Source organism: Panulirus ornatus, chromosome 11 (assembly GCF_036320965.1).
Source record: "Panulirus ornatus isolate Po-2019 chromosome 11, ASM3632096v1, whole genome shotgun sequence".
Lineage (NCBI taxonomy): Eukaryota > Metazoa > Arthropoda > Malacostraca > Decapoda > Palinuridae > Panulirus > Panulirus ornatus.
In genome coordinates this window covers 57,568,864-57,587,369 of record NC_092234.1, presented here as the reverse complement: position 1 = coordinate 57,587,369, position 18,506 = coordinate 57,568,864, and the positions used below count along the sequence as shown (strand labels likewise).

At 45.7% G+C, this 18,506-nt stretch overlaps 1 protein-coding gene across 10 annotated transcripts in view; it reads left to right on the top strand.

Annotated features, from left to right (window-relative positions):
* sbm (L-type amino acid transporter sobremesa) overlaps window positions 1-18,506 on the top strand; it is a 207,370-nt gene that overhangs the window by 72,379 nt on the left and 116,485 nt on the right. For 3 of the 10 annotated variants that reach the window (XM_071667119.1, XM_071667118.1, XM_071667113.1), the window contains exon 1: window positions 11,323-11,489. The exons of the other annotated variants lie outside the window; for them this stretch is intronic. In XM_071667119.1, coding sequence (XP_071523220.1) covers window positions 11,459-11,489 — 31 coding nt within the window. In that variant the 5' untranslated portion in view covers window positions 11,323-11,458. Of the gene's footprint in view, window positions 1-11,322; window positions 11,490-18,506 lie in introns of those variants that run through there. 10 annotated transcript variants of the gene reach the window in all.

Below are 18,506 nucleotides of genomic sequence, written 5' to 3'. Positions count from 1 at the left end.
TTTTTTTTTTTTTTTTTCATACTATTCACCATTTCCCGCAATAGCGAGGTAGCGTTAAGAACAGAGGACTAGGCCTTTGAGGGAATATCTTCACCTGGCCCCCTTCTCTGTTCCTTCTTTTGGAAAATTAAAAAAAAAAAACGAGAGGGGAGGATTTCCAGCCCCCCGCTCCCTTCCCTTTTAGTCGCCTTCTACGACACGCAGGGAATACGTGGGACGTATTCTTTCTCCCCTATCCCCAGGGATATATATATATATATATATATATATATATATATATATATATATATATATATATATATATATATATATATATTTTTTTTTTTTTTTATTATTATTATTTTGCTTTGTCGCTGTCTCCCGCGTTTGCGAGGTTGCGCAAGGAAACAGACGAAAGAAATGGCCCAACCCACCCCCATACACATGTATATACATACGCGTCCACACACGCAAATATACATACCTGTTCATCTCAATGTACACATATATATACACACGCAGACACACATATATACCCATACACACAATTCATACTGTCTGCCTTTATTTATTCTCATCGCCACCTCGCCACACATGGAATACCATCCCCCTCCCCCCTCCTGTGTGCGAGGTAGCGCTAGGAAAAGACAACAAAGGCCCCATTCGTTCACACTCAGTCTCTAGCTGTCATGCAATAATGCCCGAAACCACAGCTCCCTTTCCACATCCAGGCCCCACACAACTTTCCATGGTTTACCCCAGACGCTTCACATGCCCTGATTCAATCCACTGACAGCACGTCAACCCCGGTATACCACATCGATCCAATTCACTCTATTCCTTGCCCGCCTTTCACCCTCCTGCATGTTCAGGCACCGATCACTCAAAATCTTTTTCACTCCATCTTTCCACCTCCAATTTGGTTTCCCACTTCTCCTCGTTCCCTCCACCTCCGACACATATATCCTCCTGGTCAGTCTTTCCTCACTCATTCTCTCCATGTGCCCAAACCATTTCAAAACACCCTCTTCTGCTCTCTCAACCACGCTCTTTTTATTTCCACACATCTCTCTTACCCTTACATTACTTACTCGATCAAACCACCTCACACCACACATTGTCCTCAAACATCTCATTTCCTGCACATCCACCCTCCTGCGCACAACTCTATCCATAGCCCACGCCTCGCAACCATACAAAATTGTTGGAACCACTATTCCTTCAAACATAGCCATTTTTGCTTTCCGAGATAATGTTCTCGACTTCCACACATTCTTCAAGGCTCCCAGGATTTTCGCCCCCTCCCCCACCCTATGATTCACTTCCGCTTCCATGGTTCCATCCGCTGCCAGATCCACTCCCAGATATCTAAAACACTTTAGTTCCTCCAGTTTTTCTCCATTCAAACTTACCTCCGAATTGACTTAACCCTCAACCCTACTGTACCTAATATATATATATATATATATATATATATATATATTTTTTTTTTTTTGCTGTCTCCCGCCTTTGCGAGGTAGCGCAAGGAAACAGACGAAAGAAATGGCCCATTCCACCCCCATACAACATGCATATACATACGTCCACACACGCAAATATACATACCTACACAGCTTTCCATGATTTACCCCAGACGCTTCACATGCCCTGATTCAATCCACTGACAGCACGTCAACCCCGGTATACCACATCGATCCAGTTCACTCTATTCCTTGCCCACCTTTCACCCTCCTGCATGTTCAGGCCCCGATCACACAAAATCTTTTTCACTCCATCTTTCCACCTCCAATTTGGTCTCCCTCTTCTCCTCGTTCCCTCCACCTCCGACATATATATCCTCTTGATCAATCTTTCCTCACTCATTCTCTCCATGTGCCCAAACCATTTCAAAACACCCTCTTCTGCTCTCCCAACCACGCTCTTTTTATTTCCACACATCTCTCTTACCCTTACGTTACTTACTCGATCAAACCACCTCACACCACACATTGTCCTCAAACATCTCATTTCCAGCACACCCATCCTCCTGCGCACAACTCTATCCATAGCCCACGCCTCGCAACCATACAACATTGTTGGAACCACTATTCCTTCAAACATAGCCATTTTTGCTTTCCGAGATAATGTTCTCGACTTCCACACATTCTTCAAGGCTCCCAGGATTTTCGCCCCCTCCCCCACCCTATGATTAACTTCCGCTTCCATGGTTCCATCCGCTGCCAGATCCACTGCCAGATATCTAAAACACTTTACTTCCTCCAGTTTTTCTCCATTCAAACTTACCTCCCAATTGACTTGACCCTCAACCCTACTGTACCTAATAACCTTGCCCTTATTCACATTTACTCTTAACTTTCTTCTTTCACACACTTTACCAAACTCAGTCACCAGCTTCTGCAGTTTCTCACATGAATCAGCCACCAGCGCTGTATCATCAGCGAACAACAAGTGACTCACTTCCCAAGCTCTCTCATCCCCAGCAGACTTCATACTTGCCCCTCTTTCCAAAACTCTTGCATTCACCTCCTTAACAACCCCATCCATAAACATATATATATATATATATATATATATATATATATATATATATATATATATATATATATATATATATATATATATATCTTTCTTTTCTTTCATACTATTCACCATCTTCCGCATTAGCGAGGTTGCGTTAAGAACAGAGGACTGGACCTTTGAGGGAATATCCTCACCTGGCCCCCCTCTCTGTCCCTTCTTTTGGAAAATTAAAAAAAACCGAGGGGAGGATTTCCAGCCCCCCGCTCCCTTCCCTTTTAGTCTCCTACGACATGCAGGGAATACGTGGGAAGTATTCTTTCTCCCCTATCCCCAGGGATAATATATATATATATATATATATATATATATATATATATATATATATATATATATATATATATATATATAAATTTTTTTTTTTTTTTTTTTTTTTTTTTTTGTCGTCGCTGTCTCCCGCGTTTGCGAGGTATCGCAAGGAAACAGACGAAAGAAATGGCCCAACCCACCCCCATACACATGTATATACATACGTCCACACACGCAAATATGCATACCTACACAGATTTCCATGGTTTACCCCAGACGCTTCACATGCCCTGATTCAATCCACTGACAGCACGTCAACCCCGGTATACCACATCGATCCAATTCACTCTATTCCTTGCCCTCGTTTCACCCTCCTGCATGTTCAGGCCCCGATCACACAAAATCTTTTTCACTCCATCTTTCCACCTCCAATTTGGTCTCCCACTTCTCGTTCCCTCCACCTCCGACACATATATCCTCTTGGTCAATCTTTCCTCACTCATTCTCTCCATGTGCCCAAACCATTTCAAAACACCCTCTTCTGCTCTCTCAACCACGCTCTTTTTATTTCCACACATCTCTCTTACCCTTACATTACTTACTCGATCAAACCACCTCACACCATACATTGTCCTCAAACATCTCATATCCAGCACATCCACCCTCCTGCGCACAACTCTATACATAGCCCACGCCTCGCAACCATACAACATTGTTGGAACCACTATTCCTTCAAACATACCCATTTTTGCTTTCCGAGATAATGTTCTCGACTTCCACACATTCTTCAAGGCCCCCAGGATTTTCGCCCCCTCCCCCACCCTATGATTCACTTCCGCTTCCATGGTTCCATCCGCTGCCAGATCCACTCCCAGATATCTAAACCACTTTACTTCCTCCAGTTTTTCTCCATTCAAACTTACCTCCCAATTGACTTAACCCTCAACCCTACTGTACCTAATAACCTTGATCTTATTTACATTTACTCTTAACTTTCTTCTTTCACACACTTTACCAAACTCAGTCACCAGCTTCTGCAGTTTCTCACATGAATCCGCCACCAGCGCTGTATCATCAGCGAACAACAACTGACTCACTTCCCAAGCTCTCTCATCCACAACAGACTTCATTCTTGCCCCTCTTTCCAAAACCCTTGCATTCACCTCCCTAACAACCCCATCCATAAACAAATTAAACAACCATGGAGACATCACACACCCCTGCCGCAAACCTACATTCACTGAGAACCAGTCACTTTCCTCTCTTCCTACACGTACACATGCCTTACATCCTCGATATATATATATATATATATATATATATATATATATATATATATATATATATATATATATATATATATTTATATATATATGTATATATATATATATATATATATATATATATATATATATATATATATATATATATATATATATACATATGTACGTATGTACTGTTGAGTACAGGAGCCTGAGTGCTTTCATTCACTTGGCGTGCAGGGTATTTAGGTGCGAGACAAGCGGAAACGTGACACAGTATTCAGGTGATCTGGTTGCCTGAGAGGTACGTGTCCACACTAGAGGAAATCAAGTGTGCAACGAAGTTGCCTTTGCCAAACAGTAAAGGTAATTATAAGACGAGACCAACACCTAATCGTTTCGTTCTTCAAGTGACCCTGGTTTCCCTGTTTCGTGTGGCGTCTTGGGCATTAAACACACTTCTGGCCACTACACATAAATATTATATGTAACTGAACATCTCCGGCTGTGATGAGCCAAGAAAATATTTCTGGCTCTATGACGTCACCAAGATGTTTGGCTTTGGATCTAACGGGACATTATATATGTATGTGTGTGTGTGTGTGTGTGTCTGTGTGTGTGTGTGTAGAAGATGGATGTTAAGTAATTTCACCTAGTACGATGGACGAAGTTGCTCTAGTGTTGTTGTTTAATGAAGGTTTTATTATGTTGAGGCGAACAGTAACGTCGTATAAGAGTGTGTGAACCATGATTTTTGTCCTATACTACACTGCTGAGGAGAGTGTTGCCATATACCGTAGTGTTGTGCACTGTAGCCTCGTCCTATACTCTAGTGTTGCCATATACCGTAGTGTTGTGCACTGTAGCCTCGTCCTATACTCTAGTGTTGCCATATACCGTAGTGTTGTGCACTGTAGCCTCGTCCTATACTCTAGTGTTGCCATATACCGTAGTGTTGTGCACTGTAGTCTCGTCCTATACTCTAGTGTTGCCATATACCGTAGTGTTGTGCACTGTAGCCTCGTCCTATACTGTAGTGTTGCCATATACCGTAGTGTTGTGCACTGTAGCCTCGTCCTATACTGTAGTGTTGCCATATACCGTAGTGTTGTGCACTGTAGCCTCGTCCTACACTGTATTGCTGCCGGCATTGGTCAGTGTTGCTGACTATGAGTCACGGGCGGGTCCGCCAGGTTTCGAATTTAGATAGGACGGTCGGCTCACAGCCAACCCAGCTGATCATCCTTTCCTCGGGGTTATTCGATAAATGAGTTCCTGGCGCAGGCTACACACATACACACACACACACACACACACACATATGTATATATATATATATATATATATATATATATATATATATATATATATATATATATATATATATATATATATATTTCTTTTTTCATACTATTCGCCATTTTCCGCATTAGCGAGGTAGCGTTAAGAACAGAGGACTGGGACTTTGAGGGAATATCCTCACCTGGCCCCCTTCTCTGTTCCCTCTTTTGGAAAATTAAAAAAAAAAAATGAGAGGGGAGGATTTCCAGCCCCCCGCTCCCTTCCCTTTTAGTCGCCATCTACGACACGCAGGGAATACGTGGGAAGTATTCTTTCTCCCCCATCCCCAGGGATTATATATATATATATATATATATATATATATATATATATATATATATATATATATATATATATATATATATATAATCATACATGTTCGCAATTTTCCGCGTGAGCGAGGTAGCGTCCAAAACAGATGACTGAGCCTTGGATGTGAGTGATTGCGGCCTTTCTTCGTCTCTTCCTGGCTCTAGCTCGCTAACGCGGGATACGACTAAGCAAGGTTGAGGGTCAGGTTAGCTGGGTTAGGAGTCTGAATGGTGAAAAACTGGAGGAAGTTTAGTATGTTAGATACTTGAGAGTGGACCATGGAAACGGAAGCGAGTCATAGAATGGGTGAGGGGCGAAGGTTCTGGGAGCGCTGAAGAATGTATGGAAAGAGAGATCGTTTTCTTGGAGGCAAAAAAGGGTATGTTTGAAGGTATAGTAGTCCCGACAATGTCATATGGATGCGAGGCGTGTGGTATACATGATGTGCGATCAAGGGTGGAAGTGCTGAAAATGAAATATTTAAAGACATTATGTGGTGTGAGGTGATTTGTTCGATCAAGTAATAAAAGGGTAAGAGAGATGTGTAGTAATAAAAAGAGTGTGGTTGAGAGAGCTGAAGAGGATGTGGTGAAATGGTTTGGACATATGGAGGGAATGAGTGAAGAAAGGTCGACAAAGAGGATATATGTTTCAGAGGTGGAGAGAACATGGAGACCAAATTGTAGATGGATTGAAAAAGATTTTGAGCGATCGGGGACTGAACATGCAGGAGGGTGAAAGGCCGGCACGGGATTGAGTGAATTGGAGCGATGTGGTATACAAGGGTCGATGTGTTATCAGTGGACTGAACCAAGGCATGTGAAGCATCTGGGGTAAACCATGGAAAGGTATGTGGAGCATGGTTTTGGATAGGGATCTGTGGTTTTTGTACATTACACATGACTGCTAGAGAATGGACGTGAGGGGATGTGGCCAAATCTCGTTTGTTTATAGCGCGTCCTCGCTAACGCGGGAAATGGCAAGATTTCAATGCGAGGGAAAAGTCACCCTTGGTGAGGCTGAGCCAGTGGATGTAAAGTATCGTTAAAGAACATCTCACAGTAAAAGAATCCACGTTTTCCTGCCACTGGAAGTAGTGCAGCTTTAGGCTCTTGTTTCTACCCCTGGCTGATAGTGTTCTGGCCTCCGCTGCCTGGCTGGCTGGCTGGTGTTCTGCACGCCCCTGGCTGGCCGGCGTTCTGCACGCCCCTGGCTGGCCGGCGTTCTGCACGCCCCTGGCTGGCCGGCGTTCTGCACGCCCCTGGCTGGCCGGCGTTCTGCACGCCCCTGGCTGGCCGGCGTTCTGCACGCCCCTGGCTGGCCGGTGTTCTGCACGCCCATGGCTGGCCGGCGTTCTGCACGCCCCTGGCTGGCCGGTGTTCTGCACGCCCCTGGCTGGCCGGTGTTCTGCACGCCCCTGGCTGGCCGGTGTTCTGCACGCCCCTGGCTGGCCGGCGTTCTGCACGCCCCTGGCTGGCCGGTGTTCTGCACGCCCATGGCTGGCCGGTGTTCTGCACGCCCCTGGCTGGCCGGCGTTCTGCACGCCCCTGGCTGGCCGGCGTTCTGCACGCCCCTGGCTGGCCGGTGTTCTGCACGCCCATGGCTGGCCGGTGTTCTGCACGCCCCTGGCTGGCCGGCGTTCTGCACGCCCCTGGCTGGCCGGTGTTCTGCACGCCCATGGCTGGCCGGTGTTCTGCACGCCCCTGGCTGGCCGGCGTTCTGCACGCCCATGGCTGGCCGGTGTTCTGCACGCCCCTGGCTGGCCGGCGTTCTGCACGCCCCTGGCTGGCCGGCGTTCTGCACGCCCCTGGCTGGCCGGTGTTCTGCACGCCCATGGCTGGCCGGTGTTCTGCACGCCCCTGGCTGGCCGGCGTTCTGCACGCCCATGGCTGGCCGGTGTTCTGCACGCCCCTGGCTGGCCGGCGTTCTGCACGCCCCTGGCTGTCTGAGTGGCGTTCTGCGGTTGATACAGTCAGCAGTGGTCGGTACCTTGAGTAGATGGTACTGACATCTGCGATCCGTCCCGTCTACTCAGGTCGTGACCGTCAGTTCGATCGGTGCCGTCGGCTACGGTCATCACTGTCAGCTGTGGTCGGTGTCTTAGCTGCGGTCGTTACCGTCAGCTGTGATCAGTACTTTAAGCTCTGCTTTGTACCTTGAGTTGTTGTGGTCTGTACCTTAAGCTGTGGTCGGTGCTTTGAGCTGTGGTCGGTGCTTTGAGCTGTGGTCGGTGCTTTGAGCTGTGGTCGGTGCTTTGAGCTATGGTCGGTGCGTTGAGCTGTGGCTCGTACAGTCAGCTGATTTCGGTACCAACAGCTGAGGTCGGTACAGCGTCAGAGAGCCATGTAGATGTGATAGATATTCTGAGTAATCATTCCTCTTCTGTATTTACGAGGGAAGACACGCGAAAATACGTGTCAGGCAGACGTGTATAGAGGCAGTACAGGAAGCAGGTCATGTAGATTAACACTCATCACATGAGACGACCTTTGACCACTCGATAAATTGAGACGGAGCAACAGAATACCCAGCTCCTGACCGAGGTACATGAAACTGTGGGGAACAACTTGTCCTCCGTTTTCTGATCTGTTCAGTAGAATGTCTTAGTAGAGGTTGGGTGGCAGAGACTCGCTCATGTCCTGGCAGTGTGGCACAGGAGGAGAGACCTCTTGCCCCACAGTAGCACAAGCTGGTGTGCAGTGGGACAGCTGCCACAAGCAAGAATAGCTTATTCAGTTGGGAGTCACCTTCAGAAACGCACTTTTCATAAAGGTTTGATAACATGACTTCGCTAGTGGACATTCAGGTCTCACATAATTGCTATTGTTTTTCTCGGACGCAGTAAAACAAACGTGGAGTAAGGATTATATTCGTCTCTGTCATATTACGATATTTGATAAGGCATGGCACGCACGACTGGTGAAAATAGAGGACTGTGGTGTTAGGAAGGAATCGTGAAGTGGATGTACGTAGGTTTTGTTACTGTGTGGAGAGCAGTGTGAACATAGACGGGACATAACCTGTTGGGGCAACGTCTTGAGTGGTGTTCCACGAGCGGGGCTCTGCCAACGGACGTCTGTTGACAGACAACATGAGAAAGGAAGGAGACAACACTCGGCCTGTTGACCCATGTGAGGCAGCTCCTCATAACACCCACTCATCCTCATGCATGTGAGGCAGCTCCTCATAACTCCCACTCATCCTCGTGCATGTGAGGCAGCTCCTCATAACTCCCACCCATCCTCATGCATGTGAAGCAGCTCCTCAATATACCCAGCCATCCTCACCCATACTGCCACGCAGTGTGCACAGGACTCTGCACAATAGTTAAACTTGGTGTCCTGTTTGGCAGGTTACTGCACCCACAACAACTGCATTCCCGACCTTATGCTTTCCTGTATCCATCGTAAGTCTATATTTACCCAGGTTGATAAAGCCTCTGTTACGAGGTCTTTGTGTGTGTGTAAGTGTTGAGGTGTGTACTTATGTGGCCCTGTCATCCACATGTACGTGCACTGCCATCATCAAGGGACGCCCGACTCGACGTCATCAGAAATGCGGATTTAACCTCTCCAGGATTTCATAAGAAACGTTTCTAAAGCCAGTGATAAATTTTGTCATCCGTCCTGTAATACGATGGTCAGAACTGGCCTTGCTCGAGAGATACATCTGAAGTAGAATCTAAAGATATAGCTGTAGTAGAAGTAAAGATATAGCTGTAGTAGAACTAAAGACACAGCTGTAGTAGAACTAAAAATATAGCTGTAGTAGAAGTAAAGATACAGCTGTAGTAGAACTAAAGATACAGCTGTAGTAGAACTTAAGATATAGCTGTAGTAGAGCTGAAGATACAGCTGTAGTAGAACTAAAGATATAGCTGTAGTAGAACTAAAGATACAGCTGTAGTAGAACAAAAGATATAGCTGTAGTAGAACTTAAGGATACAGCTGTAGTAGAACTAAAGATACAGCTGTAGTAGAACTAAAGATACAGCTGTACTAGAACTAAAGATATAGCTGTAGTAGAACTAAAGATACAGCTGTAGTAGAACTTAAGATATAGCTGTAGTAGAACTAAAGATACAGCTGATGTAGAACTTAAGGATACAGCTGTAGTCGAACCTAAGGATACAGCTGTAGTATTATTGACACTTAGAAATCAATTCAAGTATTCGCTCTATGTCAGAGGTTTATAGATTGCTGTCTCGGTTGATTGTTATCATTATCATCATTTATCGTGAGCATCACTTATGAAAATAATAAAATAATACAGTTATAATACAGTTAAGTCTGTAGAGGATGAAAGAGCCTCGCTGGTAATGACCCCAGGAGGATCAGATACCGCTGAAGGAGGACTAAATATATCATGGGAGTGGACAGGGAACTGGCAGACGTAGCTTAACGCAGATAAGTTTACAATACTGAATTTGGGGAGGAGTGCTTTTGATGAGGATTTTGCCATTATGCGGTGTTAGCGTAGCGCTCACCGCCTACACCGGCAGCAAGTGGGGTTCCAAGGCGGTCATACATCCAAGGACTAACCAAGAGCCATCGTTGCTTAACTTTACTGGCTAGGTTGATGACAGTCACTCGATTGACTGACCCCCGAGACGAGTGTAGGAGCGGTGACGTCACCAGTGTGAGAGTGCACCACAGAGCAGTCGAGCCATTACAAGTGCGTTAGTTATGTAGTACAAGTGTGAGACGCAGGTCTGCACTACGACGCACTACCTGCCTACCATGCCGTCCAGTTTTGGTCGTCTGGTTGTATGAGGGACATGGTCTCGATAGGAATATATCAGACAAAATTGATAGCGAATATTAGAAATTTGTTGAATTATGACAAATGAATGTAACTCGCACTCGTAAGACGGAGAATGAGGGGTGACGTGATTCCGACATGGCTCTGAATGGCGGGATCTCCGGAGTGGACACCGCTGCTCAAGGCAGAACAGAATGAGTTCACACTAGACGTTCTGTAGATATAAATATCCGGGAAGGTATTGCTGTGGCCACACGTCCAGCTGTGGAGCTGATTAACAAATTACTGTATAACGTAAATACTCGAGGAGGATTATACAGACATTGTCACGGTATGTGAGTGAATATGGATGACTTTGGTGAATTTGTCGTGTGTAGTGACGAAGTGTGAGTATTCTCATGTGATATCATGAGACGTGAGTAGAATTTCCCCCGTACGTTATCAGTAAATCCCTGTTAGATATATTGTTGACAGTGGTAGTGTGAAGCGTGTGCCGGTCACAGTCCCCCGCCCCCACGCTAGCCTTATCTTCCTCAGCCGTGATGACCGTAACTGTGTGGCAGGACACCTTGCGGGTCACGTCCTGGTGCCGGAGCCTTGCGGACGTGACCCAGGAGGCTTGCTGGCGGGCTTGCGGGGGAGGAAGGGAGGTGGAGGCTGGAGGGAGGGGGGGTTCATCTGTTGGGTGTATTTGTAAATGTTTGGGTGCATTCACGGGGGGGGGGGGGTTAGAAGGCGTGGGTGTGAGAGAGTAAGTGCCAGCGTGAGAAAGAGAGAGAGGGAGAGAGAGGCTGGGGTGTGCGCTTGCGTGAAAGATGGGGTGGGCGGGCGGGAGGGGGCGCGGCGGCTCACGAGCCTCACTAGTCTTGGGGAAGCCGGTGGGGCGCCAGTATAAAGCCCGCCTCCAACCCTGTCTTGAGCAGTGGCCAGCAGGCTCCGAGAGTGAGCGCCTATTTCATGCGAGACCTGCATAAGAAATGCAATATAAAAATGGCTGCACACTGCAAGGTAAGTGTACCTCTTTATCCTTCCGCTCCTCTGCAGCACCGTCCTCCTCACGCACGGCATGCCGACCCCTGCCCGCGCGCACCTCACACCGCCGCCGCCGCCACACCAAAAGCCGCACTATATAATAATATTCTCTGACCACAGGAAAATTATCTCTGGTGTATATATCACGGATTATTAAGATTATCGTGGTGCTTCCTGACGATGCGCAATGTCACTTGCTAATGGAGCTACATGGTGACGTAAGAGACCCTGTTGATATATAATGGTGTTTCCCCAAAAATAAAATCTTCCAAGTATTTGGGTTTTGGGGTAAAAATCTGAATGCCCAAAATTATGAATTTCGTGAACTTACGGAGGTCGTTGTGGTGAGGTTGTCTTAAAGCGGCCCAAGAGGCGTTGAGAATAGTGGTGACTTGGGGAGAGTTGTGGTGAGGATACTGGTTATGTATAGTGAGAATAGTGGTGACGACAGCAATGAAACGTGATGGTGAGGAAAGCGGAGACGTGGTGAGGATATTGAACACGTAGTGGTAAGAAGTAGTGTTGGGGATAATGACGACACATGGTAGTGGTGACACGTGGTGGTGAGGAAAGTGATGACATGGTGATGATGGTGATGGAACGTGATGGTGAGGATAGTGATGACGTGGTGGTGAGTGGTGACACCTGATGGTGAGTATAGCGGTGAGGATAGTGGCAACACATGGTGAGGATAGTGATGACACGTGGTGGTGAGGAAAGTGGTGACATGGCGGTGAGGATAGTGGTGACACGTAGTGGTGAGGATAGTGATGACACGTGGTGGGGAGGAAAGTGGTGCCATGGTGGTGAGGATAGTGGTGACACGTGGTGATGAGAATAGTGAAAATACATGGTTAGGGTAGTGTTGACACGTGTTGGTGAGGGTAGTGGCAACACATGGTGAGGATAATGGTGACTCAGGATGGTATTAAGGGTAATGACGACTGATGATGAGGATAGTGGCGGTGATAGTAGTGACGCATGGTGAGGATACTGGTGACTGCTTGATGGTGAGGAAAGCAAAGACACTTGGCGAGGATAATGGTGACACGGATGGTAGTGGTGACACGTATGGCGATGGTGACACGGATGGTAGAGGTGACACGTATGAGTGGTGACACATATGGTAATGGTGACACGTTTGGTAGTGGTGACGCGCATGAGTGGTGACACGTATGGTAGTGATGACACGTATGGCAGTGGTGACACTCATAGCAGTGGTGACACGTATGGTAGTGGTGACACGTTTGGTAGTGGTGACACGCATGAGTGGTGACACGTATGGTAGTGATGACACGTATGGCAGTGGTGACACTCATAGCAGTGGTGACACGTATGGTAGTGGTGACACGTTTGGTAGTGGTGACACGCATGAGTGGTGACACGTATGGTAGTGATGACACGTATGGCAGTGGTGACACTCATAGCAGTGGTGACACGTATGGTAGTGGTGACACGTTTGGTAGTGGTGACACGCATGAGTGGTGACACGTATGGTAGTGATGACACGTATGGCAGTGGTGACACTCATAGCAGTGGTGACACGCATGGCGGTGGTGACACACATGGCAGTGGTGATGACATTAGATGTAAAGTATGTTGCTGGTGCCAGACTGGCTCTGGTGATTAGAACCACTGAGACAACACATGACCACACCACTCAGGGAGGCTGACACGACCTCCTCAGGTGACCTGACCTAGTCAGGTGACCCCTACGGTTGATGCTAGATGTAGATAATGTTCCTCCCCTGGTGTACGGGGCTCAGGAACATGATAATTCCTGCAGTCAAGTCAAACCAGATAATAATAAGTGGTAAATACAATATTAGAATATAATATTGATCAGAGGGATATGGTCTGTAGATGATGAGACCAAGTTAACTATGTGAGGGACGGGTTGAGTGAGTCGACTGCTGCAGGAGGATTGTGGGTAGTCTAAATGTCGTTAGATTAGATGTAAGAGAATCTGTACTTCAATCTTTGGTTTCATGATATCATTCACACAAAGGTTTGTGGAAGAAAATAAAAATGGGGAGGTTGTTACCAAAACCGCCTCAGGAGGTCTGTCAAACAACTCTTGTTTGGATAACATTTTTAACTTGCTTCACATGTGATCAGGTGTTGCGCCAGAGCCGTGTAACATCGCTAATGTTGTTACTTACGTTCAGAAAGCCTACCTGTTGTGGGATACGTCACTTGTCATTCATTAATGATCATGAAGTGATGACGTCATTTGTGTGGATAGTGATGGAAGCAAAACCAGGGAGCACAGTTCGTAGGTATCTGGTAAACACAGTCTATAGGACAGGTGACCATTTGCTCCAGAATTCTGCGTGTGTAGCTACCGTAGCCAGCCATCCTCTGAGAGGTAATGGGGTAAGGTTGAGGCGTGTGGATCTGCAGGAGGAAGTCTCAGTGAATAAGATATGGCTGACGGATGGCAGGCAGTGTCAGCAGTCGTAGGGTAAAGATATGGCTGACGGATGGCAGGCAGTGTCAGCAGTCGTAGGGTAAAGATATGGCTGACGGATGGCAAGTAGTGTCAGCAGTCGTAGGGTAAAGCCTGAGCAGGACCGAGTGTCAGTCGGCGTTCCTCAAGGGCCAGTCCTTGGTGGTGCGGTATTTTGCAGTTCCCCTTCCTGACCTGGATATAGGAACGAGCAACAGCTGAGGTAAGTCTGCCAAACAGCACAGAGATGAAACCCCTACAGCCTTCACAAGGTCGTTAAAAATCTAAGCAGGAGAACTTAAATGCGTGACTAGAATGAAGAAAAAAAGTGTCAGATGCAGTTTTGATTGGAAGGAGAAGGTCGAGTACCGAGGCTTCAAGTATGATGGGGAGCGAAAGGAAATTGATAATACCAGAAAGGCCAACATTTGCCAGTGAGCTGTACATGTTTGCCTCCATATTGCAGCCACTGTATGAGGCTTTTTAGAAAGTAACATTCAGCCACTGTATGAGGCTTGTTAAAAAGTATCGTTCAACCACTGTATCAGGCATGTTAAGTATCGTTCAGAGCCGTTCGTTAACACTGGAGGAAATGCATTTGTGGCGAAATGAAAAAAAGTAACATTTGAGATCTTAAGAGCGGTAAAGATGATGGGCATAGTATGTATTGAACATTATGTCAGATATGTATAACATTCTCTCTCTCTCTCTCTCTCTCTCTCTCTCTCTCTCTCTCTCTCTCTCTCTCTCTCTCTCTCTCTCTCTGCTACACACACACACACACACACACACACACACACACACACACACACACACACATATATATATGGACGCTACATATATCTTCATTACATACGTCGTTGTGTTACACATGAACATCGGCTGAGGTACGACGCAGTAATCGCTCGCCCCACACGCTGGGTCTGACCTGGAGACTGACCAGCACTGGTCACGTTGACTTGATACACACACCCTGGCTCTCTGTCATGGTCACTATCACCATCACTTTCCTCATCACCCACCACCACACCCAGTCATGTTCACCATCACTATCACCGTGTTTATTATCACACCACCACACCCAGTCATGTTTACCATCACTATCACCGTGTTATTATCATTCACCACCACACCCAGTCATGTTCACCATCACTATCACCGTGTTTATTATCAACCACCAGCGTATTCTTCATCACTCATTATCACCGCCAGAGGCTTCACTATCATTTATTATCACATTCACTATTACTTCATATCTAAACTCTCTAACCATCGGGTTAACTCACCATCGTGCTTTCACTATCACTTACTATCATGTTAGCTTTGACTTGCTGTTATGTTTTGTGTCACTTTCCATCATGTTCGTTGTGACCCTCCGTTATGTTCGCTCACCTCCATCAGTCACCTTCATATCCTGTGTCTCTTTCCCTCATGTTCATTATACTCACCGAGTGTTCATTGTTACTCAGCATGTTCACCATGTCACCATTATATTTTACTATTCAGCGTCTTGTTCACTATCGCTCACTGTCATGTTTATCATCATCACTTGCTGTATACCTGCGCATTGTAGTCACTGTGCCTCCGTGTTCATATCAGTAACCATAATGTTCATTGTGTCAACATTGTATTCACTGTCCTTTACGAGCGTGTTCACCGTCACTGGCTACCTACTTCTTTATCAAACCACTATCTTCACTCATGATCTTGTTCATGTTCACTCATTCACCATGTTCACCATCAGCATCATTACCTCGGTATCATGTCAGTGTTTGTAATGTCCACCGCTGGTCACCATCATTGTCACTATCGTCCTCCCGTCATATTCATTGTACGGCGCGTGTTATACGTTTCGTCTCATTATCATGAAGTGGACCAGTTAGATGAAGATGTGAAATAAATTTCCTGATATATAAAGTTTGACGTCTCTGTGGAAGGTTTAAGATGAGTGAGTCACAAACATGTCCTGGTCATCATTATGAAGGATGTATGGACACATCTTGGCCACAGATCTCGTCATCGTTGGGGGAAATATGGCCAACAGTGGCCAAATATAACAAAATGGTCCTCTATGGTGTCACCTGGACGTCAAAAGAGTCGCCAAAGATGTATAGTTCACAGATCTGTTGAACTTCGAGTATGGAATATATATATATATATATATATATATATATATATATATATATATATATATATATATATATATATATATATATTTATATATATATAGGTGGGCAGATTAGAAAGGGTAGTGAGTGGTGGGATGAAGAAGTAAGGTTATTAGTAAAAGAGAAGAGAGGGGCAATTGGATGATTTTTGCAGGGAAATAATGCAAATGAGTGGGAGATATATAAAAGAAAGAGGCAGGAGGTCAAGAGAAAGGTGCAAGAGGTGGAAAAGGGCAAATGAGAGTTGGGGTGAGAGAGTATCATTGAATTTTAGGGAGAATAAAAAGATGTTTTGGAAGGAGGTAAATAAAATGCGTAAGACAAGGGAACAAATGGGACCTTCAGTGAAGGGGCTAATGGGGAGGTGACAACGAGTAGTGGTGATGTGAGAAAGAGATGGAGTGAGTATTTTGAAGGTTTGTTGAATGTGTTTGATGATAGAGTGGCAGAAATAGGGTGTTTTGGTCGAGTTGGTATGCAAAGTGAGAGGGTTAGGGAAAATGATTTGGTAAACAGAGATGAGGTGGTAAAAGCTTTGCGGAAGATGAAAGCCGGCAAGGCAGCAGGTTTGGGTGGTATTGCAGTGGAATTTATTAAAAAAGGGGTGACTGTACCGTTGACTGGTTGGTAAGGTTATTTAATGTATGTATGATTCATGGTGAGGTGCCTGAGGATTGGCGGAATGCTTGCACAGTGCCATTGTACAAAGGCAAAGGGGACAAAGGTGAGTGCTCAAATTACAGAGGTATAAGTTTGTTGAGTATTCCTGGTAAATTATATGAGAGGGTATTGATTGAGAGGGTGAAGGCATGTACAGAGCATCAGATTGGGGAAGAGCAGTGAGGTTTCAAAAGTGGTAGAGGATGTGTGGATCAGGTGTTTGCTTTGAAGAATATATGAGAAATACTTAGAAAAGCAAATGGATTTGTATGTAGCATTTATGGATCTGGAGAAGGCATATGATAGAGTTGATATAGATGCTCTGTGGAAGGTATTAAGAATATATGGTGTGGGAGGCAAGTTGTTAGAAGCAGTGAAAAGTTTTTATCGAGGATGTAAGGCATGTGTACATGTAGGAAGAGAGGAAAGTGATTGGTTCTCAGTGAATGTTGGTTTGCGGCAGGGGTGTGTGATGTCTCCATGGTTGTTTGATATGTTTGTGGATGGGGTTGTTAGGGAGGTGAATGCAAGAGTTTTGGAAAGAGGGGCAAGTATGCAGTCTGTCGTGGATGAGAGAGCTTGGGAAGTGAGTCAGTTGTTGTTCGCTGATGATACACCGCTGGTGGCTGATTCATGTGAGAAACTGCAGAAGCTGATGACTGAGTTTGGTTAAGTGTGTGAAAGAAGAAAGTTGAGAGTAAATGTGAATAGAGCAAGGTTATTAGATACAGTAGGGTTGAGGGTCAAGTCAATTGGGAGGTAAGTTTAAATGGAGAAAAACTGGAGGAAGTGAAGTGTTTTAGATATCTGGGAGTGTTTTTGGCAGCGGATGGAACCATGGAAGCGGAAGTGAATCATAGGGTGGGGGAGGGGGCGAAAATTCTGAGAACCTTGAAGAATGTATGGAAGTCGAGAATATTATCTAGGAAAGCAAAAATGGGTATGTTTGAAGGAATAGTGGTTCCAACAATGTTGTATGGTTGCGAGGCGTGGGCTATGGATAGAGTTGTGCGCAGGAGGGTGGATGTGCTGGAAATGAGATGTTTGAGGACAATATGTGGTGTGAGGTGGTTTGATCGAGTAAGTAACAATTGGGTAAGAGAGTTGTGTGGTAATAAAAAGAGTGTGGTTGAGAGAGCAGAAGAGGGTGTTTTGAAATGGTTTGGTCACTTGGAGGGAATGAGTGAGGAAAGATTGACCAAGAGGATACATGTGTCAGAGGTGGATGGAACGAGAAGTGGGAGACTAAATTGGAGGTGGAAAGATGGAGTGAAAAAGATTTTGTGTGATCGGGGCCTGAACATGCAGGAGGGTGAAAGGCGTGCAAGGAATAATGAATTAGAACGATATGGTATACCGGGGTCGACGTGCTGTCAATGGATTGAACCAGGGCATGTGAAGCGTCTGGGGTAAACCATGGAAAGTTGTGTGGGGCCTGGATGTGGAAAGGGAGCTGTGGTTTCTATGCATTATTACATGACAACTAGAGACGAGTGTGAACGAATGTGGCCTTTGTTGTCTTTTCCTAGCTCTACCTCGGACACATGAGGGGGGGGAGGGATTGTTATTTCATGTGTGGCGAGGTGGCGATGGGAATGAATAAAGGCGTACAGTATGAATTATGTACATGTGTATATATGTATATGTCTCTGTGTATATATATGTATACGTTGAGATGTATAGGTATGTATATTTGCGTGTGTGGACGTGTGTGTA